The sequence below is a fragment of the Podarcis raffonei genome, chromosome 13, assembly GCF_027172205.1.
Source record: "Podarcis raffonei isolate rPodRaf1 chromosome 13, rPodRaf1.pri, whole genome shotgun sequence".
In the NCBI taxonomy this organism is placed as follows: domain Eukaryota; kingdom Metazoa; phylum Chordata; class Lepidosauria; order Squamata; family Lacertidae; genus Podarcis; species Podarcis raffonei.
In genome coordinates, this window is record NC_070614.1 from 38775968 (window position 1) to 38801357 (window position 25390).

General features: G+C 45.2%; 1 protein-coding gene and 1 non-coding gene across 4 annotated transcripts in view; one reads left to right on the top strand and one right to left on the bottom strand.

Annotated features, from left to right (window-relative positions):
* Positions 1 to 25128, bottom strand: part of LOC128400022 (sulfotransferase 2B1-like) — a 30179-nt gene extending 5051 nt beyond the window's left edge. Inside the window, exons 1-6 of one of the 3 annotated variants that reach the window (XM_053361964.1) lie at positions 24972 to 25128; positions 4529 to 4779; positions 3049 to 3257; positions 2835 to 2961; positions 2591 to 2685; positions 167 to 347 (exon numbers count right to left, since the gene is read on the bottom strand). In XM_053361964.1, coding sequence (XP_053217939.1) covers positions 167 to 347; positions 2591 to 2685; positions 2835 to 2961; positions 3049 to 3257; positions 4529 to 4664 — 748 coding nt within the window. In that variant the 5' untranslated portion in view covers positions 4665 to 4779; positions 24972 to 25128. The other 2 variants (XM_053361966.1, XM_053361965.1) reach the window with 2 other exon arrangements.
* On the top strand, positions 16689 to 16879 carry LOC128401070 (U2 spliceosomal RNA). Its single transcript, XR_008327423.1, has one exon. It is a non-coding gene; the product is annotated as a U2 spliceosomal RNA (small nuclear RNA).
* Positions 25129 to 25390: the final 262 nt, after the last annotated feature.

A 25390-nucleotide genomic window follows, 5' to 3' on the forward strand; every position in this document is an offset into this window, starting at 1 on the left:
GCACCTGGAATTGAAGGATCACGCTCCATGCATCTTATGAAGTTCACAGAAACTTATGGCATAATAAATTTGCCACCAGACTATTTGCTGGGGATTCCCAATGGCTGCCACCCCTAATTAAGGCACACACTGCGGACAGATCACTCCCAGCCCATCCTACTGTCACCTTTGCGGAGGAAAGCACTTTTCTTCTGGTTCATGAGGAAGCGGGGCGAGAGGGAGAAATTCGACATCTTGTTGCTTTTCATGGCCTCGAAGGAGGCATTCGCCACCACTGAGTCTATGGCTGCATCGTCTAAGTCCTTGCCCAGGAACTGGCAAATTCGGACTACGCTTCCTCGCAGGTCCTGGGGAATGATGGCGGAAATTGTAATCAGCTGCAGAGGATGCACACTTGAGATAAACACGCTTAAGCACATTGACACCACACATGGAAAGAGTTTCAAAGCTAACCAGGCTGTTGTGGCAATTCCAAAGCAACAAACAGATGGCGATTCGGCAATTGCAGTTTGAGGAAGGGGGCCAAAATTACTGTGAGGAACAGGCAGGGGAGCTGCCTCTCTGGTGCGCTGAAGTGTTGGCAGTTCAACCAGAAGGTTCAATTGGAAGTGACATTTGCAGGGGTGATGATACAGCGCTGCCCAAGCTGACAGAGGACAAAGGGAGAGGAGAGACACCTCAGGTGTGGGTCTCAGCTGCTGAGAAAGGGGAAACAGGAGCTGAGGAACCTGCGTACAGGAAGGGAGGCAGGACCAAAAGGTGTAGCAGCAGAGAGGTTGTGGGTGAATGGAAGAATTGTCCTACACTAAAGGAGTGCAGGAGTGAAGGTAGGACAAGAGCCTGGCAGGAGGGCGAGAGTGAGACTGGAAGACAGCATGAATGTGTGAAACAGAAAGGGACCAAGCAGAAAGTCAGATAGAAAACAGACAAAGAAGTGAAGATAGCCAGAGCAATAGTCTGACTGAAGCAGGGATAAGGGCAAAGAGCATCATTAAGAGAAGGGCACTGGCAGCTGAATAAAAAGGGATGGCAAACGTTGCCTTGGAAGGATGGAGGAGATGAAGAAAGGAAGGAGGTTTGCTAAGTCTGGAAAGGCAAGGTGGCAGGCAAAATGTCAGGAGTATAAAGGAAGGAAGCGAAGGGTGACAAGAGGCCTCAGGTTGAAAGGGGAATGGGCTCACCAGGAATACCAGAGCTCCAGCATGTCTTTACACTTTAAGGAATTTGCATTCCTAAGAATTTGGGAGTCCATCAAGAGGTCAACAAACTCAGAAATTTGAGAAGCCCTGGTAGAGATAGAGAAGATCTGGGTCTCCCACTATGCTCTTAACTCACTCATTTATGGACAGGGCTGGATCAAAAGAATTAAACAGGCAGAAAGTTGGTCTTTGGGGTTTTTTCGTTTCATTTTTAATGCACAGTCAAAGGCACCAAGATTGCTGGAAAGGTCTTTAACCTGGACGTTTTGATGTCCCTTGCTGGAAACATAGGAGGTTATCTCCTCTACCTCATAATTTCTCCAGTGATCTATCTAGCATCCCTCATGCCCACCCTAATTACCTGTACAGAATCCAACCAGACTGCCAGCTGAATCTTAAGGCAGATCCACACTATGCATTTAAAGCACAGCCGACAGATATTCAAAGAACGTGACTTTCCCCAAATAATCCTGGAAACTGTGGTTTTTCTCTTACAGAGGTACACTTTCCAGAGTGGTTTAACAAACTTTGGGGGGAAGTAATGCACTATGAATGTGCAATGGGTGTGCTCTAAATGTATGGTGTAAATGTGTCAAGCGGCTGTACCTTTTAAGCACATTTGAAGCACCTTTTGCCCGTCAAAGAATTCTGGGCACTGTAGTTTGTTAAGGGTTGTTGGCAATTGTAACTCTGTGAGGGGTCAGCTACAGTGACCAGAATTCTTTGAGGGAGAGAACGTTCTTTGAATGTGCTTTAAATGTATAGTTTGTACGAAGCCACACTTCAGTGCTGGCAATGGGACAACACCCCTCACTGTATCTGAGGACAGCAGGCTAGCTTAGGGAGCCCAGAGCAGGCTAGCTTTGGGGACTCAGGAGAGGGGAATGGACTATTGCTGCTGCCGCCCAAGGCAGTTGCTTCGCTCCACCTCATGGTAGGGCTGGCCCTGCAGAGAACAGAAAGGAAGGAACCACATCCACACTGCATATTTAAGGCACAAGCCTTGCTCCAAAGAATCCCAGGGACTGCATTTTGTTAAGGGTGCTGGCAATTGTAGCTCTGAGAAGGATAACCTGCAGTTCCCAGGGTCTGCATGGGAGTCGGTGCCTTGAGCTTTAAATGCATTGTGCCCCACACATTTGAACGTGGAGGGGCTGGGGACAGGGGGAGAAGATATGCCAGTCAGATCTGAAGCCAAGAAATCCACATACACACAAAATCCGGCCTGCCACAGCACGGAGAGAGAGAGTGGGAATTCTCACACTTTTCACGACCTTCAGGTTCGAGCTATCTTAACAAGCCTGGATACATTCTGCTCCCAGTGGCAGGATGTATCCGTGCTTGCAAAAACGCAAAGCTGTATTTTACTAGCAAAATAACATAATAACAACCTCTTGCAGCTCCTCGTATGTGATGAAGAAGAAGTTTTCCTTGTCCTTCAAGTTCAGCCAGCCTTTAACGTGGTCAAACCAGGATCCAAAAGGCACTGCAACCACACAATCGGTGTTAGGCAGGAACCGTGTGGGGCATGAGGAATACCAAGGGTGGATGGTAGGGGGCTAGGAGAAGGCATGACCCTCTAAACTAAAGGGGGGAGAACATTGCCCCTGCCTCCCACCCCCTCAGTTCACTCACCATCTCCCTTTAGGAAGCCCTCCAGAAATTGGTCCAAGGTGCCGGGGTCTTTATAGGGACGAAACATGGAAGCAAAATGATAGAGGGATACCAATACATCTTTGGGATTCCTGACTGTGTAGATGACCTGTTGGCAGAAAAGGTGGGGATATCATTGGGGGGGGCTATGAAAATCATTGGGAGTGTCTCTCGGTAAGGTATTCTTCTGTCTTACCTTGGCTTTGGATTTGAAGAAGGACTTTGCGAAGAGCTGTGCCGGCAGGTGGGAGCTGATAATGCGTGGTGACTTGTTGGTCAAAGCTATTCTGTATCCTATCACGGTCTCGTACCAAGGCCCTCGGTCCCAGTTGGGGACTGTCCGGCACCAGCTGGGGTCACCATTGCTACGGATGAGGCTTAAAATCTCCAGCATCCACACGGTCCCTAAGAAGAAGCCCCAAAAGAAGCACAGGTTAGTTCGGAAGTGCCTAGCTCCAGCCTGCCCACGGGCAACAATTCCCTCCTGGGCTGTGCCCCACCAATACAATGCTTTCCTGGAAGGCAATCGTCAAAGGGGTGCTTCGCCCTGGCATGTGCTTTTGAGGATCGTCGCGGAATTTGTGGGGCCTTGAAAATATTGAAGGGCCTGCCCCCCCCAGATGGCACCCCTGGGGCAGTGAGAGGAGGCAGCAGTGCGCAGGTGAGACCTGCTGTCGTCTGCCAGTGAGCTCCATAGTTCAACATCTCAGTATCAGCCCCAGCTTGGACAGCACCACCTCCCATGCCCAGAGCCCAGCTGCCTGGGCCTCAGAATGCAGGCTCTGTTGGGCCGGGGGTGGGGGCTCAGCCTGGGCTGCACTCACTTGTCTCCAGCCTCTTTCCCTCCATCCTTCTGGTGACCTTCTGGCGGGGGGCAGAGTGGCGGGTTCCCCCCCCCATTCAAGTTGTCACCACTGCCCCTCATCTAGCCTCTCCACAACAAATCAGAGTGGATTCTTATCAAGGAGCGAATGTCATCTAATCTCTCTGCAAGCAAGTCAGGATGAATGCTGAATAAGACAGCCCCCAAGTTTGCAGTATATGTAAAATTCAATCAAAATGTTATGAAAGAAGAAGAAGTTGTGCTTAACAACATTTACCTGCGTCCCTTGACCCCAGAAACAATGAATTCAGCTATCTGAACCCACTGACCTTGAAGAAGGGGCAGGTAGTCAATATTCCCTTCTGTGACTTCTTATGAGCAGCCTGTGCTTGGAACAAGAGAAGCTAAGGACTGGGTGAGGTTGTTTTGGATTTGCAGGTCTGGACAAAAAAGTAAATGGAATACACCCTCCACAATACCCTGCACCTCACATGCAAGGCATTGTGTGCGCATTGGGTGAGGCATTGTGCCAAGATACATGGTGGAAAATATTCACCTCTGCAAAGCGGCCTTTTTTTATTAGGGAGATCAGGAAGAATAATCTCAGAAATAATGGCTTGTTAAGAAGTTTAATCTCAGCTGTCACGTGACACCTTTTGTGTGTGTACAAAGCGTAGCTGAACTAACCACATGCCAAGCTTGTTGGATGAGATTAGAATAAAAGTGTGTCATTACCTTACAACTGGCTTGTCTGAGTTTCTGCAACATTAATAAAGATCCCTTGGTGCTCAGCTCTTACTAGGGAAACTGAGCACAACCTGCTGGGAGCATTTCAAAGACATTTCCCCTGTACCTGATTTTTGGTAGGTGACATTGAAAATATCGTCGTCCCGAACTTGGAAGTTGTTTTCCACCATCTGCAGCACCTGTCCTGAGTAGATAATTTGAGGAAAACTGATCCCCTTGTACTGGAAATATTCCTTGAACATCCTGGGACTCCGCAGATAACAGGAAAGGTGTTGACTGGAGGCAAAAGTTGGCTGAAAAAGGATGATTCCCAAGTGAAGAAATTCTGTGGCTGGGAGATGGATGGCGATGGAGCTTCTAAAAGAGTGGGGAAGATTTATGAAATATCAGGTGTGGTGGTGAGAGAATACAATAGTGTGGAGCAGTGAATTGGACCAGGTGAAAAAGAGTTAGGGCCCATCCACAACTCAGTTTGTGAATCCCTTGTGCCTCCTTTAATCCACCCTCACTGTGACTAGTGTTCTCCAAATATGGCTCTCCCACACTTAATCCTCCCTTAATCTGGAGATTCCCTATGCAACTGATGCAGCTCAGATATTCAAAGCATAGGGAACTCCCAGATTTAGGAGGGAGAAAATATGAGACACCAGTAGCCGGGGGAAGAATGCCAAATGGATGAGAGAGACTCCTGTTTTAAAGGGGTCACAAGGGGTTACATTAAGCCATAGTGTGGGCAGGCCCTTAGAGGTTACAGCCCAGGGTGCTTCCAGATTCATGTTATTTCCAGGTGGAATTCAATCGCTTACTGGCAAACTCCAGCTGTACCGTTAAAGCTGGCTGGGAGTTCTTGCACAACAAATCTGCTTCCCCAAAAGATTAGACTTTTGCAATAAGGTAAGTGACAGGGAATGCAGAGGCAGGTGTGAAATAGGACTTAATTTGATGCAACTGATATTGAACTGCCTCAACAAAGAAAGCAGAGTAAAAAATGCTCATTAAACAGCCAACATCATCTAATCTCCTGGCAGACAAATCAGGATGAATGCTCAATAAAACAGGTCATCTGCAAGCACCCCCAGATTCCACAATGCCCTGGGATAATTTATTCCCTCTTTCTGGTATAGAGGAGGAGCAGGGGGGGAGGGGGACACAATAAATTATAGTGCACTTAGATTTCAGCTCCCCTACAATCAATTGAAGTGCCTTGGAGGTTTGCAAGAGCAGCGGAGGAGCCTGTTGCTTCGTATCAAAGGTCCCATCTGGCATTCTGCTCCAGTGGCTGCTTCTGAGAAGCACACAGGCAAGAAGCAGAAAGGCAACGGATGGCTCTCCTTGTTTGTCAGCAGCATCTGGTGCTGCAAAGGACATGGCCTCTGAACATGGAGATCATTCCACTGTGGCCAACAGTTGCTGAGCGACCTCCATGAATTTGCCTCAGGTTGGGAAGCAACCTGTTTCATGAGCCACATTTGTTCATGAGGAGAATTAGATGACATTGCGCTGCATTCCCCACCCCAGCCCACCCCAGCCCTTTCCTTAAAGACCGCAAAAAGACAGATTATTTTGGGGGAAGCGGGTTTGCATCATCGCAAGACCACCCAGTCAATTCTAATTTCGCATCCTGAACTTGCCAGGATGTGACTGAATCGCAGTCAGAATGAGGTGACAGTCTGGAAGAATCCTAATTCTCTCCTTTTTAAAAAACAAGCCATCTTAGTGAATTCCACAAGATAATTATGCATTGTGTGAAGAAGTTTCATGAGGTGACACCACACCCCCTTGCTTTCTAGGATTGTGACAGAAAGGTCACCTCCACACTATACATTTAAAGCACATTCGCTGCATATGAATTCACCCAAAGGATCCTGGGAACTGTCATTTGTTAGGAGTCCTGGAAAATGTAGCTCTGTGAGGGGTAAACTTCAGGTTCTAGGGTTCTTTGGGCCAAGCCATGTGCTCTAGATCTGAGTTAAACGTAGGGCCCTATCTGCACATTTAAAGCAGTATTGTACCACTTTAGTCAACAGCTCCCTTCAAAGAATCCTGGAAACTGTAGCTTGCTTTGTTTTTAATTCTTAAATTTATTTTCTATTTTGTTATTAAATCATTTCAACGTGCAGCAACATCATGCCAATAAGTGATTAAATATACCAGCCTAACACAGAAGCTCGTGCTTAAATAACACATGCACAACAACAACCAAATAAATAATAGGTTCTTATCCCACACTACTATTTTTAAAGATGGCAGTAAACAGTTTATGTTAACGAAAATGTTTTATAACGTGAGTGAAGTCATTGATTTTCGTTTTTTCAGCCCTGTACATAACAAAACTGTGCCAATCCGATACAAAAGAGTATTTGTGTTTTAAACATAGTGCCAGTTTGATTCTATTATCTATTTATTTCCACAGGTACTATTAGCTATACTTTGTTGTACCGATTTGTCAGAGAGACGCCCTCTAAGTATCTCTTTATCATGAGCATGGCTGCTAGCAGTAGAGAACGTATTAGAGGTTTGAGCTGTGAAGTTAATATTACCTCCCATGTAAAGACTGAGGAGCGCCAGCTCTGAACATTTAGAGACATTTTGTGCAGTAATAGCTTTCATTTGGACAAATACATCCCCCCCCCCCAGATATGAGCCACTTTCCCACATGCCCACCACATATGTTGGTTAGAACCTAACATCTGGCAACCTCTCCAACAGTTTGATGTGTACAGTACAGTGGTATCTCGGGTTACATACACTTCAGAATGGACCTCCGGAATGAATTAAGTTCTTAACCCGAGGTACCACTGTACTAGGAACTAATATCAGCTAGCCATATAGGTTAGCTATACAGTGGTACCTCGGGTTAAATACTTACTGGTAATTCGTTCCGGAGGTCCGTACTTAACCTGAAACTGTTCTTAACCTGAAGCACCACTTTAGCTAATGGGGCCTCTCGCTCCCGCTGTGCCGCCACCACATGATTTCTGTTCTTATCCTGAAGCAAATTTCTTAACCTGAAGCACTATTTCTGGGTTAGCAGAGACTGTAACCTGAAGCGTATGTAACCTGAAGCATATGTAACCTGAGGTACCACTGTATGTATAACTAAATAGGTGTGAGGTGCCATTCTTGCACTCTTATGCTATCTCTCTTGCAGAGGCAGAGACCAATTTAAATGGAAATTTCCTCCACTGAGGTCCACACCCCTTCACTGATAGCAATCTGCCAATCAGCTTCCCACATCCGCCTTAAACCCTCTCATGTCTATTAGGATTAACATACTGTTATGAGTTTGGGGAAAGGTTTAGGCCAAATGCCTGGGCCACCTTGGAAACTCTTGGAAAAGCCAGGCTAGCTTCCTGTTTAGGTGATAGCCTGGGTGATGGGCCATTAAGGGAACAAAGGAAGGGGCCTCCTGCTGTGTGAGATAGCAAATGGGGGGGGGGGCTTCCTAAACTCATGGTTAGTTAGAAAGACAAAAGGGCAGAGTGGAGAGTGCAGGGAGGTGAGCTAGAAGAAAAGCAGCAAGCTGAGAAAATAAAGGGGGGGAGAGATGTTTGAATCCAAAGCTGTGGCTATGGGAGAAGCAAGGCCCTTTTGAGGTGTTAATGCTGTCAACCTCTCCATCATAGGTTCAGGTTGAATATATGTGTAAGTAAACCATATGTCCTAAAGACACCACAGTCTCTGCTGTGCCTCATTCCAAAGGAATTCCTGGCACCCCAGGAATCTCACACTGCCAGAGATTGGGGTGGGGAAGGGGGAACTCTAGTTTGTTAAGAGTTCCAAGTGTTGTTAGGTGACTCCTATTCCCCTCACTGGGCTACAGCTCTCAGGCTGGTTAAATGATCAATCCCTCTTCCCAGGGAATTGTGGGAACTGGAGCTCTGTGAGGGGAATGAGGGTCTCGTAACAATACTCATCACTCTGAGCAGTCAGGAGTGATCCTGCTTTAAATGTATGGTGCGGATGATGTCTACATTTTACACAGCACAGAACCACTGAAATTAATAAGCATGACTACGGCTGCATAGATGCTATAGCTTTAAAGCACATTCAAATCACATTCTCCCCCACCCTCAAATAATTCTGGACACGGTAGTTTGTTAAGGGTTGATGGAATTTGTGAGGGGTCGACAACAGTGCCCAGAATTCTTTGAGGGAAAGAATGAGCTTCAAATGTGCTTTAAATGTATAGTATTTATGCAGCCATTGTTTTCAATAGGTCTACTCTGAGTAAAACCAAGTTGAATATCGCCCTTGGTGTGGATGTGATCACAAGATCACACACACACACACACACACACAGAGAGAGAGGCTGCCCCGCCTTGTGCTGCTCACTAATTCTGCCTACCCTCAACTTCTTCCCATTACACCTCACCCAGTCCCCCACTCTCCCTGTTCCCTCACAACTCCTTCAGTGCTCCTTTGTGTCTCTCCATCCCTGCTTTATTCAAACCTCTGCTGTTGTTTAACACCGTCGTCTTAAAACCTGCCTTCTCTTTCACTTCCGTCCCCTTTCCTGACTTTATGACAATTCAGGATTGTAACACAGCGCTACAAATGCTCCAATGGAGACTGCATGATGACAGCCTTATATTTTTATGTGTATAGGAAGATATCTCCTTTATGGTTAAGTTTTACTGTGTCTTCTAAAGACATTTGCAACCGCATTGCACATCTCCCTTTCCACTGCATGTTCTCCTCAAGTCAAAGGCAGCTCCCCACCCCTCTCAGGCATCATAGGTGTATGGGCATATTGGCAACATCAGGAGTTAATAATACCACAGGGCTCAGAGAAACAAGCCATGCCAGTTGGACCTGACCAGAGGCCTCCTCCCACACTTGACACAATAAGCAACACCCCAGGAGTGAAAGGCTCCTCATTGTTTGTAGAACTGGGTTCTGAGGCACATCATGTGCCAAACGAAAATGACTCATGCGTACTTGTGACAATTGAAGTAATCCAAGCAGGTGTCCCAAACACCTGCCCACAGGTCTTGCTGTGTGATTTACTGATTTAGCTTTGCCATAATTCAGAAGAGAACAAGGCTCCGACACCGTTAATAGTTGTGCAAAAAAGAAGGGGTTTCGGGTGTGGCTTGAAATGATGCAAGCTCTTTTTCTACGCAATCCCTAAAGGCGCAGGAGCTCTTCCCTTTATGTATTCTGTTACTGTACCCAGAATCCTGTATGTGCAGGTGTGGATAGAAGAAGTCCCAGCGAAAGAAGAATGGATTTTAAAGTTAATGGACTATGCAGAGATGGCGAAGTTGACAGTAACAATAAAAGATAAAAAAGAGGAGAACTTCGTTGAGGAGTGCATTCCCCCTTTGGCGCCACCCCCAACCCCAACCCCGCTTCAATAGAAATCGCGAGCAGGATTTGAATAATAGGCAAGGGAAGTAATGATTGTAATATAAGTTATAATACATTAGAAAATAAATGGCAGTTTATCTGCTGAAGTTATGGCAGCAGATAAAGGAATACAAACAGGAACATCACGGGCGTAAGGATGGGAAGTCAAAATGTAAGAAATTATTATACTGAAAGTGAGTTGAATAAATATCAAATGTTGTGTAAAAGACTACAGTGGTACCTTGGGTTAAGTACTCAATTCGTTCTGAATGTCTGTACTTAACCTGAAACTGTTCTTAACCTGAGGTACCACTTTAGCTAATGGGGCCTCCTGCTGCCGCCACACTGCCAGAGCACGATTTCTGTTCTCATCCCGAAGTAAAGTTCTTAACCTGAAGCACTATTTCTGGGTTAGCGGAGTCTGTAACCTGAAGTGTATGTAACCTGAAGCGTATGTAACCCGAGGTACCACTGTAATATTATTCATTATATGTCAACCCCACTCTTCCTCCAAAGGAGCTCAAGGTAGCATCAGACACAACAACCAAGTTATTGGTTTACTCTTATCTCAGGGTAACATTCATCTGCGTAAGCAAGTTCTATTTATTTATTTTATTATTATTATTATTATTATTATTATTATTATTATTATTATTATTATTTTCAAAGTGAATAATACACACCAGACAAAGGGCATTTCGTTATTTAAAGTAAACAAAACTTGTGGAAATTAAATAAATGCATTTGCTATATTAACCCCATACAGAAGGTTGGGGGGGGTAGTTCAAGAGGCTACCTCCACATCCATACATTTAAAGCCCATTTATACCACTTTTAATAGTCATGGCTTCCTCCAAAGTACCCTTAGAACTATAGTCGTAGGTGCTGACCTACAACTTTCAGCATGTTTAATAAACAGTTCCCAGAATTCGCCATGTGGTGTAAGAGTGCTTTCAATACATGGTGTGGCTATGACCAGTCTAGGACCATCTAGCTGTATGTGATGAGCCTTGAGGAGTTTGCAGGCTGGGCATGAAGCATTAGCCATGCCCTGTTTCCACACTTAGAAATATTTTTGTCCCCACAGGAAGCCTTGGAGGTGACCTAGTGAGTTTTGTGGTTGAGCGAGGAATTGGAACTGGAGTGGTCCCAATCCTAGTCTGACACACTGAGCGTTACACCACAGTAGTAGCTCATCAGCTAAGGACCAACAGACAAGACAGTTGACACCATTCTCTGCTCCAGCATTGCCTTCTTCCAATCTGTCTCTTGTTGGAGTAATTTTGTTGGGTTGTTGCACCAGATGCGATTGGATCATTCATTGATTCCCAACAAAAGCCACTTGCCCAGAAAGGGAGGTTGCTATTATGTCTCTGTATGAGTCACTGTTCTTCTGATCTTGCCTTCTTCCACACCCAGGACAGTAATTCACATAGAAACACAGAGCTCCTCTCAGGACAGGTAATTTGTATTCTTTTGCCTTCAATGGATGTAAGGGGAACGTGTGCCCTTAAATTTAATTCAAAAGTATTCTTCGCTAAATGATGTTTGGGAAACACTTGTTTCCCAAATAGTGGTAGTGGTGGTGATTATGATGGTGATTTAAAGGTAACTAATCCATCTGCAAGGGACGTGGGTGGCGCTGTGGGTAAAACCTCAGTGCCTGATGTTGGGATATTTCCGTTCCACCTTAAAAGGGAGTAGGCTTTGTGAATCACAGAGTCTGCGTATTTCCTGTTCACAGGATGTTTATGTTTCCTTCTTGTTGCCTGAACATACCGATGCAGGCGGTCGTGGTTTCTTTGTTCTGACCAACGCTGAATAAACTTAGAAAAATGCTCTCCTGCTGTGCATCTTTTGCTGTGTGAATTCTTTTGCTGTGATAGAATTCTGCTGTGCACCAGCCTAAGAATGTGGCAATCTATTCTTGAGGCTTCGTGTCGCTAATTGCTGATACTGCGTGTCTACAGAGGTCGATGGATCGTCCGGCAGCCGGCTTGGGGGCTCAGATGGACTTTGTCTCCCTGGCAGTATCCCAACACCTAGGACTTGCTGATTGTATGGTCGGCGGTTCGAATCCCTGCGGCGGGGTGAGCTCCCGTCGTTCGGTCCCAGCTCCTGCCCACCTAGCAGTTCGAAAGCACTCTTAAGTGCAAGTAGATAAATAGGTACCGCTTTATAGCGGGAAGGTAAACGGCATTTCCATGTGCTGCGCTGGTGCTGGCTCGCCAGTGCAGCTTCGTCACACTGGCCACATGACCTGGAAGTGTCTTCGGATGGCGCCAGCTCACGGCCTATAGAGTGAGATGAGCACGCAACCCTAGAGTCGGACACGACTGGCCTGTACGGGCAGGGGTACCTTTACCTAATCCATCTGCACATTTGGGTGAGGAGCAGTTTTCTTTTGCTACAGATTTGGGGATTTACAGAAAGTTCTAGGTCTGCAGGGTAGAGAGGGGAAGGGATAATTTTCCACACAAAGCCATCTACTTCTTCAATTATAAACCACTGCACATCTAAAGCAACCAGGTAACTTGGTCTCCCTGAACGCTGCTCCCTGGAGAAATTAGGAGCTAACCTACAGTAGTCAAAATAAACACACGAGCTCTATTTTTGTCTTTGCCGGCTCCAGAGCACAGCTCTCAAACTTGCTTGAGGAAAAAAGATAATTAAACTCAAGGAGACTGCAAGATGCCTAGATATGCTAGCTTCTTCTCCTAGCCCCAGGGACTGGACAGTTACACAGGTAACGGTTGGCCCTTTTCAATAGTCCGGAGTCTGAACCCAGTGGTACACAAATACCCCTTGCTCAAAGCAGACCAGGTGCCCATTGCACAGATGCCACACTGAGGTGTCCAAGGCAGCGTACCAAATAAATAGCACAGGCAATGTTTTGGAAGAAAGTAGGTGAAAGTTCCACCCAATGTGATGATAGGGTCCCAGTTAATCTGTATGGGTCGCTGGGTGTGGAAGGGACGCCTCATTTGTTTACAATTGAGAGGACAGTGTGTCAATTTCCTGAACTAATTGTTCAGTTGTCCTTATTGACATCCCTCTTCATCAACCCAGCAGGTGTGCATTAAGCCAGAGGTGGCCCTCCAGATGTTGATGGACTTCCAGCACCCCAGCCAATGTTGCCAATACAGTGGTACCTCGGGTTACATACGCTTCAGGTTACATGCGCTTCAGGTTACACACTCCGCTAACCCAGAAATAGTACCTCGGGTTAAGAACTTTGCAAAACAGTGGTCAGTATATTGTTGTGCAACAGATCCCCACAAGAGTAAGAACCCCGAGTGTGGGGTGACAACCTCTTTTAGAACTTCCCTCTTTCCCCCAGAATACACTTTGAGCAGCATCATTGATGCATCATCACTAGCATGTCACAAATAGGGAGGGGTATTCAAGGGTTACACAAGTTCAACATTAGGGCACTTTCTGAAGAAGGGTGCATGCCCACAAAAGCTCATACCAATAACAAATGTAGTTGGTCTCTAAGGTGCTACTGGAAGGATCTTTTTTTATTTTGTTTCGATTAGGTCACTTTATCAGAAACCTTTCCCAACACCTCTTAAGTACCTATCACGGAAAGAACAATAAAACTCTTTACATATCCTTTCCCTTAGGACATTTCTGGAGATGGGCTTTCAGAACACCTGACTTGCTAAACTGCCTCTGGGGATGTCTACTGTTGCCCCCTTGGTCACTCCCTGGGTGGGGTGCCGTGTATGTACTCTCACGCTTGGGGAGTTATGGCGGGATGCCCTGTTCCTGCTGCCTACTTGACTTCCTGCTTCTGGGTTCATGGAGGGAGGTGGAGCCCAAATTCTTCGAGGGTTAAAATGGCCTTGGAATGAGGAGAGTCGGTTACAGTATGGATTTTCTACGAATTCATAATGCTAGGTATCCTCCCTGAGCTGTCAAGTCAAAAGGACACATTCAGGCATGATATTAGTAACATTGTACAGTGGTACCTTAGGTTAAGAACTTAATTCGTTCTGGAGGTCCGTTCTTAACCTGAAACTGTTCTTAACCTGAGGTACCATTTTAGCTAATGGGGCCGCCGCGCCTCCGCCACTGTGCAATTTCTGTTCTCATCCTGAGGTAAAGTTCTTAACCTGAGGTACTATTTCTGGGTTAGCGGAGTCTGTAACCTGAAGCGTCTGTAACACGAGGTACCACTGTAATAACTATAAAGATGTGGGGGGCCCCCATCATTTCCGTAACACTCCCTTACGCTGAGTCAGGCCATTGGCCCAAACAGTCCAGCATCCTGTTCTCACAGTGGCCAACCAAATGCCTGTGTGAAACCTGTGAGCAGAAGCAGAGCCCAAGATCAGTCTCGCCTCATGTGGTTTCTCACAACTGGTGTTCAGAAGCATTTACTGCCTCTGACCACAGAGGCAGGGCATCGGCCTCATGGCTAGTAGTCACTGGCAGCCCACTCCTCCCTTGCCTAATCTTCTTTTAAAGCTGTCACTTCCTTCTGTGGGAGCAAGTTCCATAGTTTAAGGATGTGCTGTGTGAAGGGCTTCCTTTTATCACTCCTTGGATGTTCACAAGCTCAGTTGTCATGAGAGAGGGAGGAAAACTTTTCTCTACCCGCTTCCTCCATGCCATGCAAAATTTCGCAACCTTCTGTGGTGGCACCTCTTACTCTCCTTTTCTCAGTCTAAACGAAAGTCTGCAAACACTGCAAACCTTTCTTCACAGAGGACCTGCTCCACCCTCTCATTCATTTTGGTTGCCGTTTTTCTGAACCTTTTCCAACTCTACAATATCCTCTCTGAGGTTAGGCAACCAGAACTGCTTTCCAAATGTGGTCATGCCACAGATTTGTATTTGAGATATCTGCCCTTTTCTCACCTGCCTTTCCATCTCATCCCCCCCCCCACACGTGTTTTTCTTTCCTCCATCTTCTTGTACACAGTGGTACCTCAGGTTACAGACGCTTTAGGTTACAGACGCTTCAGGTTACAGACTCCGCTAACCCAGAAATAGTACCTCAGGTTAAGAACTTTGCTTCAGGATGAGAACAGAAATCGTGCTCTGGTGGCGCGGTGGCAACGGGAGGCCCCATTAGCTAAAGTGGTGCTTCAGGTTAAGAACAGTTTCAGGTTAAGAACGGACCTCCAGAACAAATTAAGTTCTTAACCTGAGGTACTACTGTATTTTCTTCTTCTTCTATTTCTTCTCTCGCCACCCTTGCTTTTCTCTCTTCCTCCTTTCCGCATGTTCCTTGTTCCCCCTTTTAGTTTTTTTTTAGTGCTACCTGCCTCCCCCCCTTTAAATCCTACCTTTTCCTCTAAGGAGCTCAAGGTGGCTTACCTGGTTCTCCCCCATCTTATTTAATCCCCACAACAACCCTCTTGTGAGGTGGGTTAGGCTGTGAGGCAGTAACTGGTCCAAGGTCACCCAGCAAACCTCATGACAGAATAGGGAGGTGAACCATGGCCACCCAGCTCCTAGTTTACCAAAGGTGCGCTAAGAGGAAGGCACGCTTAGCAAACCCTCACCATGATCAGCTCCCACCCAGAAACCTATCTCCCTACTGTGGAAGGACTCACTGTTAAAACCATGTTCATGTTCACTCAGCTATGAGTGATCGCCAAAGAAGACGTAGTCCAGCACTCTAGCCACTGCACCCCATTGTCTCTCATCGTTCCTTCACACATTCTTGTCTTCTTCCCCTTCATGCCTCCCCCCATCTCACTTCCTTTCCCCTCCTGCTTGACACTCCTCCAGTCTGCAAACATACAAACTCACATATTACCTTGCAAACTTCTTACCTATACTGTATCTATACCAACCAGCAAGAGATGAACAGGAGCAAGACAGGACAGGCATATCACAAAGGGCTACCCCGGGGCAGGTGCCTGCTGCTTGCTTACACCCGCCCTTCCCTCTCTCGTGCATACCCTAATTTCCGCAGAAATCTCTGCACATCCTCTCCCCATCCTTGTTTTATCCGACCTTCTCCCGCTTCCTTAAGATTACGCACCTTCCCAATCTCTCCTTTCTCTGCTTCTTCGCTTCTCTGCTTCTTCCCAGGAGCCGCAGGGTTAAGCAGCAGGGCCTCTCCTTTTGCTTTTATTCTCCTCCTCAAGCACTGGCAAACCTGCCCTCCCTCATGGTTGCGCAGGCTTCTGTGTCACCTCTTCTCTCTACTCACCTGGACTGCGGACAACTGTTCCTGCAGTTGATCCCCAGGGTTGTCACGGTTCCAGGGTTGTCCCTAAGGGGTTGTGGTCGGCTGACTCACTTCAAAGGGTGTTGCAAAATGTGAGGCAGGGTTGGGCATCTTAGCATCTTGTTGAGAGATCAGAAAACTACCCACGCCAGAGACTGCACATGGGAGATCTCGCTGTGTTTCCACACTCCAGAATCCAGCCGTGGGGAGACTGAATAGGAGTCCTTTTTATTTATTTATTTGTAAGGTAGAGAAGCGAAGCTCCCGTTTGTGAAATAAGAAGAGGCTCAGCTCTTTCTTCCGGGATTAATTGTGCAGAGCTCCTAATTATGCTGGGCCTGTGCCAAATTCTCTTCCTTTCTTTGAATAAATATATTAGAGAGGGGAATGGATTTTGGCTCCTGGTCCCTTCCACTGGGATTAATCTGGAGCCACACTTGATTGCAATGTGTTGCAATATCAGTTTCTTCTTTTCGCATAAGGAAATAAATTGTAATAAATCCTGATTGCAAATGGGTTCACTGCCATATTCCTTTTTTAGTGACATCAAGGGTATATAACCGTGAATTGAAGTGTTCGAACTGCCATTATGATCACGAACCCAGAGGATACCTTACACTTTTGGTGCATTTGCTGGACTGCAAATCAGTTATCAAAAATTAGAAATGTTATGTATAAATGTCTCACACTCATCAGCTATAGGCTTAAAAGTTCGTCCAACATCATCGCTTCTCGGCCTTTTGGCTAAGATCAAGTGTAGTATCTGTTCTTATCAGTTTAATATCTGATACATCCTCTATTTGAGGACTATATATTAAATGGATTTTTGGAATTGGGAGATGGAATAGGGGCTTGCTCCATCCACTCCATGCATCGACCTGGTATTGCAGTACTTCCAGGAACGGTGCACCAAAAAAAAAAAAAAAAAGTTCGTCCATCATCTTTAAAATATTTAGGAAAATTAATTCCCCCCAAATCTTGAATTGGCTTATCACAATAAAGTATTAACCCCATATCAAAACTGTAAAACAAACACTGATAAACTGGGACAAATTGAAACTTCCATGGCTCAGGAAAAAAATGTCACAACAAGAATTGTAATTCCCCCGAAATGATTACAAAATTTTGAAGTCATTCCAGCCATGATATCAGCCTAGCAAACCTAGCAAAAGTTAATGATCACATTTATCCATTGAGGTGGGGAGAAAGCCAGAATCAGGCTTTCCACATTATAGAGTGAAACTTCATAAGGGGCTCTGAGTATCTCAAATATTACATATTGCCATGATGCAGCACACACTAAGAATCTAATTGCCATTGCTCAAGGCAATAAAGCTTAGATATGGATAAAAATTGAACACTCGCCAGAGTGGAGCCATAAAATGGGAAAGTATCACATTTCTGGTGCATAATCCAAAGACAAATGAAAAATTAGATAACCCTTGCCTATTGGCAATTGAAAAAATATGGAAAAGATGGTATAAAAAATTACATGCACACAAACCCATTTCCCTGCTAATTCCTTTCTTATATCATCCCCATTTTTTATAACCAGGACAACTGTTGACATTTTAAACAATGGGAAACAATTGGTTTTAACATAATTTTTGGATCATATGGAAATACCACACTTGTAAAAGATTTGTTTTAAAAAAAAACTTAAGAGGAATATCTCATACTGTATATGGATCCAAACACATCAAGTCCTTCGCTTCATCCCAGAGGCCAACATATAAGCCACACAGAATTTAACTAATTGCAACAAAGGCTATCAAATGATAAATGTTTATTGTCAGAGGTGTATAAGAGAAACTCTGGCAATCTACTCATAGTTCAAAGCTGTGTCCACACTCCCGTTTATTCCACATCCAATACACTCCCACCACTGATTTTGGAAGTGTTATACACAAGGTTTGATCTGGAAGTGGTATACACAAGGTTTGATCTGAACCAGCTTTGATCCGAATTCAGAAAAAGAGCAGGCTAGCTGCATTTTAAGCTGTTAAGATGTACACAGCCAAACTCCATTCTGATTTTGGCGTCACCCCCTCCACCCATGTATCTCACATAGTTTGATTTCAAACCGGATGGTGAAATTTGCTGGTTGATAAGCAGATGACACCACCCTCCTGACAATTTTGACCCACAGCAGGCGAGGGAGATACTAATCTGGCCGCCTGGCCTGATCCAGTTTCTACCTCAGGTTTAGATCATAGCTCATATAATACTCATATCCTTTCGGCATCATTTCCTCAGGTGGGGCAATGGCTCAGCGCATCTGGCTGTTAATCAGAAGGTTGGTTGTTCAAGGCCACCCTTTGGTTCCTTGAAGAAATGTGTACCTGGGACTCCAGGATTTGGGTGCCTCCAGCACATAGGAAACATAGTGGCCCAGCTGACAAAGGAAATCCGTGTATGTGCTGAAAGGCACCCCAAAATTCCTAGCCCCTATCATGGAACTATGCACTAAATGTAACATTCAGAAGCCAGCGGGATAAACTTTCTGTTTCCAAGGACATTCTACTGCAAACCTCAAGGCTGTCATTCTGTAATGAAAGACGGTCAAAAGTGGAGCTGCCAGGGGTGCAAAATTTATGAGCAAGAATTTATTGGCAATTCTGGGTAGCCACAGGGTTCTGTCTTGGGCCCGGTCTTATTCAACATCTTTATCAACGACTTGGATGATGGACTCAAGGGCATCCTGATCAAATTTGCAGATGACACCAAACTGGGAGGGGTGGCTAACACCCCAGAGGACAGGAACACACTTCAAAACGACCTTGACAGATTAGAGAACTGGGCCAAAACAAACAAGATGAATTTTAACAGGGAGAAATGTAAAGTATTGCACTTGGGCAAAAAAAATGAGAGGCACAAATACAAGATGGGTGACACCTGGCTTGAGAGCACTACATGTGAAAAGGATCTAGGAGTCTTGGTTGACCACAAACTTGACATGAGCCAACAGTGTGACGCGGCAGCTAAAAAAGCCAATGCAATTCTGGGCTGCATCAATAGGAGTATAGCATCTAGATCAAGGGAAGTAATAGTGCCACTGTATTCTGCTCTGGTCAGACCTCACCTGGAGTACTGTGTCCAGTTCTGGGCACCACAGTTCAAGAAGGACATTGACAAACTGGAACGTGTCCAGAGGAGGGCAACCAAAATGGTCAAAGGCCTGGAAACGATGCCTTATGAGGAACGGCTAAGGGAGCTGGGCATGTTTAGCCTGGAGAAGAGGAGGTTAAGGGGTGATATGATAGCCATGTTCAAATATATAAAAGGATGTCACATAGAGGAGGGAGAAAGGTTGTTTTCTGCTGCTCCAGAGAAGCGGACACGGAGCAATGGATCCAAACTACAAGAAAGAAGATTCCACCTAAACATTAGGAAGAACTTCCTGACAGTAAGAGCTGTTCGACAGTGGAATTTGCTGCCAAGGAGTGTGGTGGAGTCTCCTTCTTTGGAGGTCTTTAAGCAGAGGCTTGACAACCATATGTCAGGAGTGCTCTGATGGTGTTTCCTGCTTGGCAGGGGGTTGGACTCGATGGCCCTTGTGGTCTCTTCCAACTCTATGATTCTATGATTCTATGATTCTATGATTTGGACTCATAAAAACCCTGTAGTGTAGTCCAATGCTGTGATACACAGTGTTTTGTTTGGTTCGGTTTTGGTTTGTCTTGTTTTGTTTTTAAGGGAAATGCAGTTGGGGGGAAGACATTTTGATGGTAGTATTGGCACTAGGGAGGGGTAGTAGTGGCATTGTTGGCATCCACTGGTGTTGGTGGATGTTTGCTGCAGGTACAAACAAACACTTATATCAATACTGTATATTCATGTCCAGGCCTGGTGCCAATGGTCAGCCAGGTCAGGTTCTGGCTGAGAGTCCCACGGACTCAGAAGGGCTCCTCACTGCCCCAGTGTGGCTCACTGCCCTCTTGCCAGGCCCCCAGACAGCTGTCTGAGCAGTAGGTGGGTGGTGGTGCCGCTTTGGGGTGGGAGCCAAGCTTGGTTTCATTCACAGAATCCACCCACCCATTTAATTCACCCAGAATGCAATGCCCTGGCTGACATTTATAAAGATGTGTGCTGTGCAGCTATAGAAAACTAACGCTTCCATTAGGTCTATAGGTTGGTGTTATGCACTGAAGTTCTCAGCAGGGGGATACTGTAGATAGTTTTCACTCAGGTCCACATATGCAAATAAGGAATTGAAAGTGACGTTCAGTGATTGGATAGTTACAGAAAGTTGTTACTGTTGCTTTGTAGTTGAGCTCTATATAAGCAGGTTGGCTGAACCCTTCTGCCCAGTTCTGTTCTGGGCCTGTGAATAAACAAGAGCTGTTTGAAGAATCACTGTGTCGTCTGATATGTTCACCCACAACTTAACAGTTGGGGCCCTGGATTTGGTTAAATTAAGATGGCGAGCAGCCGTGGCAGCTGGGAATCGAGCTTTGGCTCTCATTCAAAAGCAGCACCACAAAAACACTGCAGGGCACCAGTGAGTGGTGTTGCTGCCACTACTAAGGCCTTGGTGGCTGTGGCAAAAGGGGGAAAAATGCTCCGTGACCAAAGGGGAAATAGGTTGTGTGTGTTGGTGGGGACACTGGGTGGCAACATGCTGAGAGGCCCATGAAATCTGATGCCAACCCAGTCTCTCCAATGCTCACATCATTTCCCCTCAGAAATGAAAGTGTGGCTGTTTCACCTGCGTTGTTAATGTTGCTGGTAATTGTGAGGTATAAATAAATAACTACAACAAATGCCCTGTGAGAAATGAGGATGTTGCTTTTTCACATACAAATGTAACAGGTAAACAAACAAATGTATGCAGTCCAGACAGCTTAAGAGATATTTAGAGCTTGTGGTCAGGATGTGGTTGTAATAAGTAGACACGTGTCAGCAGTCCAGATCAACTCCCACTTGTTGACTAGAGATGTTAGAGCTTGTGATCAGAAGGCGGTATTTTTGCTTGGCTTAGCAAGTAATTGCATAGGAACATAGACCAAATAAGGGGAATAATAAAGAAATGTAGAGGGTGAATCAGAGTGAACAGAGGTGGGAATGTTGGTAGGATAATAAAGTGGTTGTGATAGGCTGTAAACTTTGTAGTACCCAGCCAATGGGGAGACGGGGGGGACCTGTGCTTCTGGTACAGTGGTACCTCGGGTTAAGAACTTAATTCGTTCTGGAGGTCCGTTCTTAACCTGAAACTGTTCTTAACCTGAAGCACCACTTTAGCTAATGGGGCCTCCCGCTGCCACCACGTGATTTCTGTTCTCATCCTGAAGCAAAGTTCTTAACCCGAGGTACTATTTCTGGGTTAGCGGAGTCTGTAACCTGAAGCGTCTGTAACCCGAGGTACCACTGTACTGTATAGGGAATATAAGCTTATGCTTTGACAAAGCTGGGGTTTGCCTACTTTGGACACCCACTCTTGCAAGAACATATTGTATTCAATAAACTCTTTGCTGCTTCACCAGTTTTGTTCAGATTGTGTTTTAAGGAGTGGGATTAAGGGTCTTAGGACCCACATTTTACATGCCTCTAGAATATATCGCTTGCTTTTAAAAAAACAAACAACAACAATGAATCAATCTTGAATTTATCTCAGGCATGAGCCTTTGAACCATGGTTCAAAGTTGCAGTTAATCTCTTTTGACTGCCTCTGCCTCCCTTACTTCTCAAATACCAGGCCTGATCTTGCACTGAACAGCTGCTGCCACCCAGTGTAGACAATATTAAATTAAATGGAGTAATGTTCCTATAGTGAGGCACAAAGCAGGCATGAAGGAAAACATGGTCATTTCTCATGGCATAACAGCCATGGTGGAATCTTTCCTCTGGCATCCTCAGTGCAACCTGAAACCTGCTTTATGCCTAAGGCTGTGTACATCCTATACCTTTAAAGCACATTTGAAGAAGATGTCTTCCTTCAAAGAATTCTGGGCACTGTAGTTTAGCCCCCGTCAGAGAGTTACAATTCCTAGCATCCCTTAAGAAACTACAGTGCCCAGAATTATTTGAGGGGAAAGAATGTGCTTTAAAGTATCTACACAGAGACTTTTTCTGCACGATGAAGTGGGCTCTCTAGGTCCCCAAAGTTTCTTCTGCTATGGACCACTTGAAAATTGCTGAGGATCTTGGCGAACCATGATTTTTCTGCCTGTTGCAACAATTGCAATGTGCTGTGCTAGATGTTGTGTGACTTCTAAAGGCTTTTTGTTTCATATGCGCTGTATTTTATTACATTCCAAAGACTTCAAATTGTAATGCAATAAAACCCATGAAATAAAAGAAGCCATTAAAAAGCAATTAAAAATAAATATGAATATTTAATGTGACGGATGTGCCGTCTCCCGTCTTCGACCAAGAATCCACAGACACACTGCGAACCACCTGATAGAAGCACGGATCAGTCTGGGAAGCCCAGCTGCTGTCCATGAAAGTTTGAACCATAATAAATGTTTTCATCGTTTTAGGTGTCTCAGCGAGATGCTTTGTTGTTGTTTTTGCTTCAACAGGCAAACTTGGCACTCTCTCTCTGATAGCAGATCTCTTCAGGATTCCTCTGAGGAGAGCTCCCAGCTAGTTTTGATCTGTAATGCTCAAAGGCTGCATCTGCATTACAAATCAAGCTCTCTCCCTCCCCCCTCTATTTAGGAGGCCTGCAGAAGAGGATACTGACAGACATTATCTGACCAACATCTACCACATGCTGTTTGTCTGTTTTGCAAAGTAACACTTTTATAATACCTCTCTGTCTGTTCCTTGGCAAGCTCCAAATAATGATAATATATGAACAATGTCTACATACTGCCTTTCAGCAGGATGACCTAGTTTGTTAAAAAAATATAAAAGTTTAAAACCACAGTGCGGCGAAAAGTATTTAAAAACAGTATTGAAAGGAATATATATTTAACATTTAAAAGCTGGTGACAATGAAAACAGTGTCCGAAAGCTCAGAGGAATAATCACATTTTCACCTGTGCTGGAAAAGAGAGGGAAGAGAATTCCATAGCTCAGGGGGCGCGACACGCAAAAAATCCTTGTGGACCTCAATCTAACGTCTGAAAGGGATGATAGCTGGAACAAGGAAGATGTACCCTACAAATACTCAGACCTTGTGTGAAAGGTTTCTATCTGCCCTATTATCTCTCTCTCAGGAAAATCTCATGGTGTCCTCTACAAAATTATTCCCTCCATTTCTAAGTTCAGAGGCCAACGTGTGGATTTTTACGTTGCCAAAATGGCCCCATCCGCTCTCTAAAGCAGAAATGGTGAATCTTTGGGCTGAACTCTAGCTTCCATTAATGCTAGCAAGCCTAGTCCATGGCAAGGGATGATGGGAGTTGTAGCTCAGCCACATCTGGAGAGCCACATGTTCCCTCACACCTGCGTTATAAAAAGGGATCAAGCAGGCGTTTTGGGGGGAGGGGTGTGTGATGGCCCTAAAGCGGAAGTGGTAGGCGGGAAACCTCCAAAACAGTCCAAGGAGGACTGGGCATGCTGAGTGACCACTGAGCGCTGACTGACCCTTGAGATGGAGACGGGAAAACCAGATGGGAGAAGGAAAATAATGGAGTCCATTGCAGGGAAGCTGTGAGGCTTTTAATGCAACCCTCTGTGTCTTTACTCAGAACTAGGTCTCACAGGGCTCAGTGGGGTTTACTCGCCTTCACCAACCTGGCGCCCTCTGGAAGTCATTGGACCACAACTCCCATCAGTCTCAGCTGATGGAAGCTGTAGTGCAACATTGCATTGCAGGGGGTTGGACTAGATGATCCCTAGAGGACCCTTCCATTTCTACAATTCTATGATTCTTTCTGAACAGCAGCAGGTTGGCAAAGGCTGCTCTAGTAAATGTGTACACACCATACATTTAAAGCACAGAGCTACAATTCCCAGCCCTTTAACAAACTACAGTTCCCAGGATTCCTTGGGGGAAGTCATGTGCTTTAAATGTATAGCATATTACGAAGACTAGATGTGGCACTAAATGTGCGGCTTGCTTTCTGCTGCTGGGGAAAGATGGGACTTATTAGGGCACTGGGGCACATACTGAGGGTGGTTTAACTCCATGACAGTCCCAGTGAAAATCAAGTTCCCCATACTTACAATTATTCTGTTGTTGTTTTTATTATTATTTTAAAAAGGGCACAGCAACAAGTGCATTGTCTAGTCCGGTCCGAAGATGCTGTGAGGGGCAATTCTTTGGAGGAAATGTGTAATAGAGATAAAAGGCACACAACAACAACAAAAGTCAGAAAGGGAAGGAGACACGCCCTGCTGAGCTCGCTGGCAAAATCTGTATTGCCAAAGCAGAGGGAGAACAAGAAAAAAGAAGTGACTGTACAAAAGTCCTTCAATACAATTTTTTGGGTTTTTTTATCTATCTTTTCAGATGGGGAACTAGCAAGCAGGATCGAGGAGACCTAGGATTCTGGAGTACTGATTTAGGGTGGCAGCCTCAGACCAAATAAGGTGGGTGTTTTTTTGAGAAGTCAACATCAGATTCAATTCTCAAATCCATCTTTGATGACTCTCCATTGCTATGTGACACACTCTGGATTACACCTGGCCAAACACAAACCTTCTTCTGGTTTCAATGCCACCCTCAGATCACCAATAACATTCATTCCATTCCAATGCTACAGTTCTATGATTCTATGAGGTACAGTGGTACCTCAGGTTACATACGCTTCAAGTTACAGACTCTGCTAACCCAGAAATAGTGCTTCAGGTTAAGAACTTTGCTTCAGGGTAAGAACAGAATTTGTTCTCTGGCGGCGCGGCGGCGGCAGGAGTCCCCATTAGCTAAAGTGGTGCTTCATGTTAAGAACAGTTTCAGGTTAAGAACGGACCTCCGGAACGAATTAAGTACTTAACCCGAGGTACCACTGTATAATATAGATGGTTGAATCTGGAACTGTCACAAGGAGTGAACACTGTGAACAGTGTGGTTTTTTGTTTTGTTTTTTAAAGAGTGCCTTATTCTAAGACTTACCTTTAATTCAGCAAGCAGATCCTACTGCGCCTGCCCTTTTAGCATCATTATTTCACTGCTCCTCAGTTCTCGAAAGGTGTACCTGGGTCTTCAAGTCTTGAGCCCTCTCTTCAAGTGGAAATAAAACTGTCTGCCAGATGGTGAAAAAAGTCAAGAGGATCAGAGTATGTGCTGAAAGGCACCCCGAAATTCCTAGCCTCCTCACAGGACCAGAATTTTCATTTATTCCAGCCTCTCTGCAGAGGACTAGTAGGTCTGTTTCCAGGCAAAAGAATAATAGATGGACACAAATTCAACATACAAAAATGGCAACATTTCAGAAGACAGTGGGAGAACATTTCGCTCTCCAAGGACATTCTGCTGCAGACTAGAATGTTGCCATTCTTCAACAAAGGAACTTTAAAAGATGTCAAGAGAGT